Raw genomic sequence first — 12587 nt, 5'->3', positions numbered from 1 at the left:
GCACCATAAAGACCGTTTCTACATTGTGGCCGTATATGCAGCCTAGACAAGGGGACGATCTAGGGGCTCCCGTTACTGTTTTCTATACAAACACAGTACCGGAATCGGGAATATCCGGTTCTTCCATATTAGTGAGACAGTGACAGTTGCGTTTCGTTCGCTACGTAGCGTTAGACCTTGGCATGTTATATGCATGCGCCAGTCACGCCAGTAGCGGACGTCACTCCTGATCCCGCCAGCTCGGTGTTGGAGCGTCCTATCTGACAGGAGCTACGCCTCATTCTTAAGGTCGTTGACTCGTAAGGGAGGGCGGTCTGACGTTGTGTTCACTAGGACCGCCAGTAAATTGCAAGCTTACCACAGCTGCTTTAAGACTCCTTATCACGCCGTCGCAGTACACAGACTAGGCTGGGAGGTGGAGACATCCATGCCAAGTCTCACAGGCAGCTGTCAAAGGTCGTGGTAGCAGTTCAATGAGTCTGTTAAGAAATACCGTGGCACAGTGCGAGGGCTCTCGAAAGCGGAGGCCGGCCAACAAGGCGCCTGTCAGGTGAAGACAGTCTCGGCGGCTGCTGGGCGCAGCTGCCACTCGGGCGCGCAGTGACTTCTTGATAAACCGTTGCCCTCGGGGGTTGTACCGACCTGGCAAGTAGCAAGCAACCAGCGCGACCTGTAGACGATCTGCTGGCATCAGCAGTTTTTGCGACAGCCGTAGTAACGGAAGGGATGTAGTGTCGCCGTCGTTTTATGTATACTGTACCGGTGCGGTTGTATGTTTACACTTCTGTCGTCAGCGCTGCAGATGCGGCCCGTTAACGGTTACTCTTCGCTGAAAGGGCCTTACCTCGTACATTGTCTACCAATATTGGAGATTGTAACGGACTGCTTGCATAAGATGAGGAAGAAAGTGGTGCGAGGCTTTCGGCAGCTCCGTGTTGCTGGGGACTGCGAAGGCTTCACCTTCCTCCATGAACTAAAGTTTGCGAATTTGAGACTGAACAGAAGGCATTGAGTCTCATTTCTGCGAGAAACTCTGCAGCAAGGCAGGCCTGTATGTCGCGAAAAAGAAAACTTTCAATCGGTGTGTTGTGCCGCGTGTCCCACGTGATGTCTAGGAGCGTGATGGTCTAATTCGCTTTATCCGAAGAGACACCCTATATCGAGTTAGTATAGGGCATCGAGTTAGTAGCATGCTTTTAAGGAAATCGAACTGATGAAATCAAGTCTAAAATCGATTTTGGCGCTTTGCGTAACAAAACTGTTTCGATAAAGTCGAATACAGACAGATGGAAACTGCTGGAGTCCTCCTGGCCCCTTTCTCTTAGCACCGGAAACTCAAGCTTGTTCAGGCGCAGCGGGTTTATTTGTCCCATTTTGTTTATTATGGCTTTTCGCACGAGTTCGTCTTTGTAAGACGGAACTTAAGCTGGAGAGCGCGAGCAAGTAGAGATAATTATGTGAAGTCTGCAGACCTTTTCGATGCCTTTCACCTCGGTTTCGAGCGGTCGCACAGGGCCTTGTCGCTAGCTGTTCTCCGGTTGGACCACTCCATGGCCTCGAGAAGTCGTAGGAGCTTCGAAGCGACACAGCGAAGTCGATCAGCACCTTTATGAAGCCCGGGAACACGACGTATTTTCCTCTGAGTATCGACATATCTTACCGCTTTCAACTCCGGGCAGTCGAGCCGCGCTAGGACGGGGCTCTTTACGACCTTGTTTGCCGTCGCCGGAGGATTCTTTAACCGAAACCAAGAGCTTAGCGGTCTGTTCGTGCTGTACCATACCATACCTATACCTGCACCATAGCTATAGGCGCCTGCGTACCTCAATGGAACCATGTGGACAGGACAAAACTGATACTGTGGCGCCCAGCGAGCAAGGGACGACATCGTCGTAGTTGCAGCATCGGTGGACAGCATCGGCGTGATTGTGGCAACCGCCGCCGCTCGGGAGGCGCCGGTGCGTGAAGCTAGGGGCGCCATCGTGGCGGCCGGCTCGGGGGGGGGGGGGGGGGCATCGGTGCCTGAGGCCGGGCGGCTCATGGCGGCCGCCACTGGTTCGGGAGGCGCCGGTGCGTGCGGCGAGAGGTGCCATCGTGGCGGCCAGCTCGGGAGGCACCGGTGCATGAGGCGGTCGCCGTCTGGCTGGCTGGTCTGGGAGGCACTGCTGTGAGGCGAGAGGCGCCATCGTGGCGGCCAGCTCGAGAGGCGCCAGTGCGCAGGTGGTGGTGCCATCGTGGCGGGCGGCATCATCGTGGCGGGCAGCGCCATTGTGGCAGCCGCCGCCGCCGCGTCGATGCGTAATGCGAGAGGCGCCATCGTGGCGGCCAGCTCGGGGGGCAGGCGGTGTCATCGAGCGGGCGGCGCCATCATGGCGGCCACCGTCGCCAGGCTCAGGTGCGAGAGGCGCCGTCGTGGCGGCCAGCTCGACAGGCGCCGGTGCGCGTGACGGACGTTACCGGCACGGGAGGCGCCGATGGCTAGGCTCGTAGTTGCACGCATCATCACGGCGACGCTGTTGCCCTCGGCGGTGCCATCGTGGTGGCCACCACCGGCGCGTAGGTCACCAGCGACGTCATGACGGCCGGCAACCAACGCGGCGATCGTCGCTGTACTCGTAGTCTTTCCACTGCTTACACGTAACTTACCTTCCTTCCGCTCGAGCAGTCGGGACGCAGAAGCGGTCCGCCTTCACCTTGGCGCGATCCACCCGCGATGCGCCCGCAGCTGCAGGAGCGGGCGTGTGACGCGCAGAGCCACGCGGATCTCTCGGAGTCCCGCTGGACTGGAAGCGTCCGCACCGCAACTGCAGCAATAGGAGCGGGCGTGTAACGTCTCGCGGAGTCCCGCGGACTGGAGGCGTCCGCACCGTGACTGCAGCAACAGGAGCGGGCGTGTGACGTCTCTCGGAGTCCCGCGGACTGGAGGCGTCCGCACAGCGACTGCAGCAGCAGGAGCGGGCGTGTGACGCCTCTCGGAGTCCCGCGGACTGGAGGCGTCCGCACCGCGACTGCAGCAACAGGAGCGGGCGTGTGACGTCTCTCGGAGTCCCGCGGACTGGAGGCGTCCGCACCGCGACTGCAGCAACAGGAGCGGGCGTGTGACGTCTCTCGGAGTCCCGCGGACTGGAGGCGTCCGCACCGCCACTGCAACAACAGGAGCGGGCGTGTGACGTCTCTCGGAGTCCCGCGGACTGGAGGCGTCCGCACCGCGACTGCAGCAACAGGAGCGGGCGTGTGACGTCTCTCGGAGTCCCGCGGACTGGAGGCGTCCGCACCGCGACTGCAGTAACAGGAGCGGGCGTGTGACGTCTCGCCGAGTCCTGCGGACTGGAGGCGTCCCCCGTGGCCCGCAGCGTCGCGGTGTCTCGGAGTCACCTTGGACGACAGCAGAAGACGCGGCGCGCGCGGGCGGGGGCGGGCGCCGGGCCCGCGCCCCCGCGCCGGGGGTCGGGGCGCCCCGGGCGCGCCGCAACTAACAACACGAGGTACTCCCAGGCTACTGCCTGAGAACCCTCCGCGAGTGACGAAGTAACTTCTGAACGCCAATAAAATTAGAATATCTTAAACTGGCTCACCGGATGGTTCGAGACAATCCAAACCTCCTTATCAGCGAAGCGCGGCGCCCGAAAGCAGCGCGCGCAGGCTCAAGACGGTCGACGAAACAATGACATGGCGGTGGCGAGTGGCGGGAAGCGAGCAACGGTTCGCAGGAAGTGGAAGCGGAACTACGTCACGGCGTGGGGCGGAGCGACTACATAGACGCTAGCGGCATCATTGGTCAACGATCGCGTTACTCTCTCAATGAAGATATCCGATGTGGAGTACGGAACACATAATAAAAGTGGCGCATGTTGTGCCGTTGCAATGCGTTATAACAAATCCAACTTTATAAGTTTTTGCATTTTAAGAGCGCATATATTCTCATTTTTTTTTATCTCATCGACATATCTTTTTGTCATCGTAAGTTCGACCTGGGTCTCTTTTGCTTCCCATAAAATTTTAAGTCATAATGTATTGTTTGTCCACATTTTCGTTAGTCATAATTTGGTTTTTCTCAGAAACGCGTAACTTTTCAGGATTGCCATAAAACAAACCTAACCTAACCTATCTATAGAATAACCTTACGAATATCCTGAAATGGCTGAAAAGTTAACGGTTTCAGAATTATGACTAATGATAATCTGACAATCATTACATTATGACTTTCAATAATTATGTCAAACAAAGAGATTCGGTTCGACTTAATTATTGGGCCTGAAAAATCTTTTAACCGATTCGGTGCTGATGACACGCCTGCCATGTCATCAATGTTTTTTACACATGGCTGATGACACGGCAGGCGTGTCATCATATTCTATAGCGCATGGCATGGCTGCCGTGTCATGAAATGATTGTTCCGCGCCACAGCCAAAAGTTTTCGAAAATGGAACACGCAACGAATCGGTTACTTTGTCTTGAGGATATTTAGTGCGCGCACTTGTAACTAATCTCCTCGATCCACAGATTATGCCGCGAGAGAGAACTCCCCGAAGCTTGCGTCAAGCTATCCGCCTTACTAGGACTCTGGGAGGCGGCCGTGGAGCTCGCTTTACAAGTGGACCTGGCGCTAGCCAAGTCCGTAGCCGCGCTGCCGCCGGAGCCGGCCACGCAGCGCGCGTTATGGCTAACCATCGGTAACTAGCCTCAAATCAACTCAACTAACTATAGAGCTTGTCTCCAACTAGCAGCTTTGCTAGGACTCTGGGTGGCGGCCGTGGAGCTCGCTTTACAAGTGGACCTGGCGCTAGCCAAGTCCGTAGCCGCGCTGCCGCCGGAGCCGGCCACGCAGCGCGCGTTATGGCTAACCATCGGTAACTAGCCTCAAATCAACTCAACTAACTATAGAGCTTGTCTCTAGCTAGCAGCCTTACTAGGACTCTGGGAGGCGGCCGTGGAGCTCGCTTTACAAGTGGACCTGGCGCTAGCCAAGTCCGTAGCCGCGCTGCCGCCGGAGCCGGCCACGCAGCGCGCCCTGTGGCTAACCATCGGTAACTAGCCACAGATCAACTCGACTAACTATAGAGCTTGTCTCTAGCTAGCAGCTTTGCTAGGTCTCTGGGAGGCGGCCGTGGAGCTCGCTTTACAAGTGGACCTGGCGCTAGCCAAGTCCGTAGCCGCGCTGCCGCCGGAGCCGGCCACGCAGCGCGCGTTATGGCTAACCATCGGTAACTAGCCTCAAATCAACTTAACTAACTATAGAGCTTGTCTCTAGCTAGCAGCCTTACTAGGACTCTGGGAGGCGGCCGTGGAGCTCGCTTTACAAGTGGACCTGGCGCTAGCCAAGTCCGTAGCCGCGCTGCCGCCGGAGCCGGCCACGCAGCGCGCCCTGTGGCTAACCATCGGTAACTAGCCACAGATCAACTCGACTAACTATAGAGCTTGTCTCTAGCTAGCAGCTTTGCTAGGTCTCTGGGAGGCGGCCGTGGAGCTCGCTTTACAAGTGGACCTGGCGCTAGCCAAGTCCGTAGCCGCGCTGCCGCCGGAGCCGGCCACGCAGCGCGCCCTGTGGTTAACCATCGGTAACTAGCCACAGATCAACTCGACTAACTATAGAGCTTGTCTCTAGCTAGCAGCTTTGCTAGGTCTCTGGGAGGCGGCCGTGGAGCTCGCATTACAAGTGGACCTGGCGCTAGCCAAGTCCGTAGCCGCGCTGCCGCCGGAGCCGGCCACGCAGCGCGCGTTATGGCTAACCATCGGTAACTAGCCACAGATCAACTCGACTAACTATAGAGCTTGTCTCTAGCTAGCAGCTTTGCTAGGTCTCTGGGAGGCGGCCGTGGAGCTCGCTTTACAAGTGGACCTGGCGCTAGCCAAGTCCGTAGCCGCGCTGCCGCCGGAGCCAGCCACGCAGCGCGCGTTATGGCTGACTATCGGTAACTAGCAACAGATCAACTCGACTAACTATAGAGCTTGTCTCTAGCTAGCAGCTTTGCTAGGTCTCTGGGAGGCGGCCGTGGAGCTCGCTTTACAAGTGGACCTGGCGCTAGCCAAGTCCGTAGCCGCGCTGCCGCCGGAGCCGGCCACGCAGCGCATCCTGTGGCTAACCATCGGTAACTAGCCACAGATCAACTCGACTAACTATAGAGCTTGTCTCTAGCTAGCAGCTTTGCTAGGTCTCTGGGAGGCGGCCGTGGAGCTCGCTTTACAAGTGGACCTGGCGCTAGCCAAGTCTGTAGCCGCGCTGCCGCCGGAGCCGGCCACGCGTTATGGCTAACCATCGGTAGGTAGTACATATATGTATATTATCAGAATAAAATAACTAATTTTATTCCCTATAAAAAACCGGACAAGTGCGAGTCGGGCTCGCCCACCGAGGGTTCCGTATTCAGCGTATGTATTTATTAGTATTTGTTGTTATAGTGGCAACGGAAATACTAATAAAATTTCAACTGTCTAGCTGTCACGGTTCATGAGTTACAGTCTGGTGACAGATATACAGACGGACAGCGGAGTCTTAGTAATCCTCCTCCTCAGTCGTTCACTCTTGACAGAGTGGTCGTGGTTGTATGATGAGACGTATCTATTGTGGATAACGCAGCCCCCGCAATGTGCCTCCATTTGCCACGGTCTTCGGCGTTACGGGAACATTGGACTATGGTGGTTTGTGTCGCAGATTTTATCAGGTCTGTCCAGCGCGTAGGTGACCGACCTCGTGACCGCTTGCCTTCAACTCGTCCCTGGACAACGAGACGTTCCATGGAGTTTTGGTTTCGTGTAACGTGCCCGAAGTATTTGAGGATTCGTATTTGAACAGTCGACGATAATCTCTCCTTCACTTTGAGTTCTTCCAAGATCGAAACATTGGTCCGAAACGCAGTCCAAGGAATACGCAGTAGTCTCCGCCAGCACCACATTTCGAGTGCGTCAATTTTGCGTCGGTCTTTCAGACGCACCGTCCACGTTTCTGCGCCATAAAGAAATATTGGGAAGACTAAGCTTCTCATCAGGCGGACTTTCGTGGTTTTAGTGATGTTGCGGTTGCGCCAGACTCTGTTCAGCTTGTCAACGGCAGATCTTGTGATAGCACATCTCCTGCGGATCTCGTCCTCACACCCACCATTGTTCGTGATCGTGGAGCCGAGGTATATGTAGCTTTGGACAACCTCACAGTTGCCAATCATGGAGACATCAGGTTGATTTAGTTCCGCTCGATCCACGACCATCATTTTGGTCTTATCTCTGTTGATCGCGAGTCCGAAGGAGAGGCTTGTTGTCTCTAGGCGTTCCAACAACAGTTCTATGTCTTCTTTTGTTTGAGCGAGAAGAGTTGTGTCATCAGCGTATCTCAAGTTCGATGTTTTCCGCCCTCCCACTGAAATTCCCTTGTCCCATTGCTCCAGAACAATTCTCATAATACATTCTGTATAAATATTAAACAACAGTGGAGAGAGAATGCACCCCTTTTTTTTTTTTTTTTTTTTTTTTTTTTTTTTTTTTTTTTTTTTTTTTTTTTTTTTTTTTTTTTTTACGTGGAGTAATGCATTTAGGCATTCCGCCTAGCCGGGGAACTAGGACGGATATGTCGGACTCGTGGCCAAGGGGCCAAATACCGACTAAACCCTCCACGGTATGCCCGTCTCGCAGCAATAGTGACGGTGAACACGGGATCGCAGAGCATTCTACCGCGAACACCGCCTGCTGCCGACAGCCGAGGCTGTCCCCTCCTTGGACCCGAAGGCCCTGGAGCCGAAGCTCCCCCTCTCGAAGGTAGTATGCAGGGCGACACCACACACTGATCCCTCATGACAACCTCCACGCCGGGAGGAGATGGAAAAACCCCGGGTTCCACCTCCTCAGGTTGTCTTAGCGATTTTTTATAGAGGTGGTCATCCTCGTGGCCACCATGCCGGCGCCGGCCAGCAGTGGCAACCCCCCCGGCCGTCATCATAGGCCCTCTGCCTAGACAGTTACGGGGACCGCAGTTTTATACAGGTCAGCGGCATTCCTGTGCCCTCACGCGCCCAAAGGCGCCCGGCCCGAAGGCCCCATCCGCGACCGTAGCCGCCCGGCCCGAAGGCCCCCTCCAGCACACACTCGGGTGAACTCTCCCTCATTGAGAGGACACCCTGTGCGGAACCCCCTCAACCCCCCCACGACAGGACATTGGCAGCACCGGTAAGGAATCACTCGAAAATCAAGAGATTATTTACCGTTGCCCCCGGGGTGCACCGTCCAAGAACCCTTCCCTTACCCCCGGATCAATTAGATCAAGAGGAATGAGAAGGGACCTGGCGCTCTGGGAGGTTTCCTGTCCGTAGCACCCCAGAGAATGCACCCCTGCCGAACACCAGCGTGTGTCTGGAAACTTTTCGAGTCGACGTCGTCAATTCGAACTGTCGCAGTTCCGTCCTCGTAGAGTCGACGTATGAGGCGGACCAAGTGGCTAGGTACTCCCATATGAAGTAGAACGTCCCAGAGCTTGTCCCATTTCACGGTGTCGAAGGCCTTGCGAAAGTCAACAAAGCAGATATAGAGTGGGATGTTAAACTCTCTAGACTTTTCGATAATTTGTCGAAGAATTAAGATCTGCTCCCTTGTTCCACGACCTTCGACAAATCCTGCTTGCTCCTGAGCTATCTCCGGATTCAGAAAAGCTTTCAGTCTGGTGTTGATGATATGGAGAAGTACTTTGCTGGCGTGCGAAATCAAAGCTATAAGTCTGTAGTTGCTACATTTTTTTGTAGATCCCTTCTTGTGCAGTGGTACGAATACGGAGTGTGCCCAGTCCTTAGGCCATTTTTCTGTCTCCCAGACACGATTGCAGATTACGTGCAGCATTTCAACTCCGTATTCGCCCATTGCCTTGAATATCTCTATCGGAATGTTATCACCTCCTACAGCTTTGTTTTTCTTCAGGTGATCGATTGCAGCTTGAATTTCACTCATCAGCACACAAGGTTCTTAGTAATAGTGTCCCGTTTTTACCCGTTGGGTACGGAATCCTAAAAACCCGTAATCATAAAACTTAGCAAACCTTTGTTAACCTCTAGCCGCCCATACGTCAAACCTTGCCAAGCAAAATGAAATTTTGAGTTTGTCAACACAAAGTTCAAATTAGAATGGAACAGGAGACCTTTTTATAGGTCTCTGGGCGGCTAGAGGTTAAATGTTGTCCGTTTCTAACAAACACAAATGACAAAATGACGTATAGCGAAACAAATTACGAGAAACGATCGTCAAGGGCTTGTTACTCTTGTTAGACTTAGGGCCAGTTGCACCAACCACATTTGACAGACTGATTAACGTCACAGAATAAATAATAGTACTAGGTACAGAAGACTCACTCTCTAACAAAACGTGTCTGTCACGTTCAACACAGATATGGCCGCTAGGTGGCGACAGCGCCACGCGCGGCTTATGGCAAACCCCAAAATTGGGGTCGAACGGATGTACTTTTAGCTACCTGTAGCAAAGCGACGAAATCGCGGAGTGAGCCACGCCTGTCAACGTCAGCCGGTGCGCCCCGGCGCTTTATTACTATGAAACTTTCCATACGTAACAATTTAGCGAACTGTTTAACGATACGAACAGTTTGGTGCAACCGTCCCTTAGTAACATGGCGCCAGCGCGCGATATCGTGACGGTGGAAGTTGAAGGGTTAATATTTATTCAAATGACATAATTTCAGCGGAGCACGTCATCACCAAGAACCAAGACCTCCGAGAAGCCATGAGCTTCCTCACTGAGTGTCCGCTCTTGAAGATAGAGGATCTACTCCCGTTCTTCAGCGACGTGGTCACCATCGACCACTTCCGCGACCCCATCTGCCAGTCGCTCCAGGTAATCATCATCATATCAACAGAACCAAGACCTCCGAGAAGCCATGAGCTTCCTCACCGAGTGTCCGCTCTTGAAGATAGAGGATCTACTACCATTCTTCAGCGACGTGGTCACCATCAACCACTTCCGCGACCCCATCTGCCAGCCGCTCCAGGTAATCATCATCATATCAACAGAACCAAGACCTCCGGGAAGCCATGAGCTTCCTCACCGAGTGTCCGCTCTTGAAGATAGAGGATCTACTCCCGTTCTTCAGCGACATGGTCACCATCGACCACTTCCGCGACCCCATCTGCCAGTCGCTCCAGGTAATCATCATCATATCAACAGAACCAGAACCTCCGAGAAGCCATGAGCTTCCTCACCGAGTGTCCGCTCTTGAAGATAGAGGATCTACTCCCGTTCTTCAGCGACGTGGTCACCATCGACCACTTCCGCGACCCCATCTGCCAGTCGCTCCAGGTAATCATCATCATATCAACAGAACCAAGACCTCCGAGAAGCCATGAGCTTCCTCACCGAGTGTCCGCTCTTGAAGATAGAGGATCTAATCCCGTTCTTCAGCGACGTAGTCACCATCGACCACTTCCGCGACCCCATCTGCCAGTCGCTCCAGGTAATCGTCATCATATCAACAGAACCAGAACCTCCGGGAAGCCATGAGCTTCCTCACCGAGTGTCCGCTCTTGAAGATAGAGGATCTACTACCTTTCTTCAGCGACGTGGTCACCATCGACCACTTCCCCGACCCCATCTGTCAGTCGCTCCAGGTAATCATCATCATATCAACAGAACCAGAACCTCCGAGAAGCCATGAGCTTCCTCACCGAGTGTCCGCTCTTGAAGATAGAAGATCTACTACCATTCTTCAGCGACGTGGTCACCATCGACCACTTCCGCGACCCCTTCTGTCAGTCGCTCCAGGTAATCATCATCATATCAACAGAACCAAGACCTCCGGGAAGCCATGAGCTTCCTCACCGAGTGTCCGCTCTTGAAGATAGAGGATCTACTCCCGTTCTTCAGCGACGTGGTCACCATCGACCACTTCCGCGACCCCATCTGCCAGTCGCTCCATATAATCTAAAGCGCTGCCCTCACCTAAGGGTAATCATAACAATCTAATGACTTAGTAATAAGTTTTAGGCAAAAATTCATTTTTGGGTAAGCTTTTATCGCTGACTGTACTTTTCTTACGACAGACAAACTAATACTCATCGAGACAATTTTAAAAACCCCTACGAGTAACACAATTAGTTTGCGTTGTTTCATCACAGAGTACCTATGGCCACCTCCTGTCTCCATCATCAGATCAGCTCGATGGTACCATAATAAGTCATAAGTCATAAGTAAGTCATAAGTCATAAGATTTGATTACAGACTACGGGACAGGTAAAACTAAATAAAAGCTTGTAAAACAGCAGCTACCTTTAGTCAGCAATGAGTTATGATTGAAATCTCTCTTTCTTGATATTTATATTCTGGATAATTGAGGCTGAAATATTTTATTTTACAACTAGCGACCCGCCCCGGCTTTGCACGGGTAGTTCAAATTTACATAAACCCTCTACAAATTATACACCTAAACCTTGCTCAAGAATCACTATTGATAGGTGAAAACCATATGAAAATCCGTTCAGTAGTTTTTGAGTTTATCGCGAACATGCAGACAGCCGCGGCAGGGTACTTTATATTCTACATAATAGAAGTGTCCACATTTTTATATGATTGATGATGTGCATTGAACACCCTTATAAATAACTGTAATCACTAACTACAAGGCGGGTTTTGTTATGCCACATTTTTGTTTATAGGAATACAACTGTCAAATAAAGGAATTGAAAGCAGAAATGGACGAAGCCACACAAGCCGCTGAATCCGTAAGTAACCTATCTGAATTATCTTCGTAAATCTAAAATCCAGTTTGTCACCTTTTCGCTCTCGGCTCTTGTATAGGTTTTTTATTTTCCCGGAATTTGTTAAAACAGCTTTTATTACATAACCTTTCTGACCTTGTAATAAGGGCAACATACGAGTATTACGAGTATACCTATTCATCATCAATAGAAATAGAACTGAAAACACAAATACATATTATTTCAAATTCTCGTAGAAAAGGAACAGTCATAACTGTTTTTAATTTCTCACAGGTTCGCGCGGACATCAAGTCGTTCCGCAACCGCAGCGTGTGCGTGTCGGTAACGGAGACGTGCTGCCTCTGCGAGATCGCGCTGCTGCTGCGGCCCTTCTACCTGTTCCCGTGCGGGCACAAGTTCCACAGCGACTGCACCAGGGCCCAGGCCATGGACATACTGAGTCAGTACAGTATACACAGTCTAAGTCGTTCCGCAACCGTAGCGTGTGCGTGTCGGTGACGGAGACGTGCTGTCTCTGCGAGATCGCGCTGCTGCTGCGGCCCTTCTACCTGTTCCCGTGCGGGCACAAGTTCCACAGCGACTGCACCAGGGCCCAGGCCATGGACATACTGAGTCAGTACAGTATACACAGTCTAAGTCGTCCCGCTACCGTAGCGTGTGCGTGTCGGTGACGGAGACGTGCTGCCTCTGCGAGATCGCGCTGCTGCTGCGGCCCTCCTACCTGTTCCCGTGCGGGCACAAGTTCCACAGCGACTGCACCAGGGCCCAGGCCATGGACATACTGAGTCAGTACAGTATACACAGTCTAAGTCGTTCCGCTACCGTAGCGTGTGCGTGTCAGTGACGGAGACGTGCTGCCTCTGCGAGATCGCGCTGCTGCTGCGGCCCTTC

At 53.0% G+C, this 12587-nt stretch overlaps 1 protein-coding gene across 1 annotated transcript in view; it reads left to right on the top strand.

Moving 5' to 3' along the window:
- Positions 1–12587, top strand: part of LOC134667568 (vacuolar protein sorting-associated protein 18 homolog) — a 36177-nt gene that overhangs the window by 19700 nt on the left and 3890 nt on the right. Inside the window, exons 7-10 of the mRNA XM_063525002.1 lie at positions 4504–4673; positions 9668–9819; positions 11634–11699; positions 11970–12135. Coding sequence (XP_063381072.1) covers positions 4504–4673; positions 9668–9819; positions 11634–11699; positions 11970–12135 — 554 coding nt within the window. The remainder of the gene's footprint in view (positions 1–4503; positions 4674–9667; positions 9820–11633; positions 11700–11969; positions 12136–12587) is intronic.

This window comes from Cydia fagiglandana, chromosome 9 (genome assembly GCF_963556715.1).
Source record: "Cydia fagiglandana chromosome 9, ilCydFagi1.1, whole genome shotgun sequence".
In the NCBI taxonomy this organism is placed as follows: Eukaryota; Metazoa; Arthropoda; class Insecta; order Lepidoptera; family Tortricidae; genus Cydia; species Cydia fagiglandana.
This window is presented reverse-complemented; position numbering and strand designations above follow the sequence as displayed.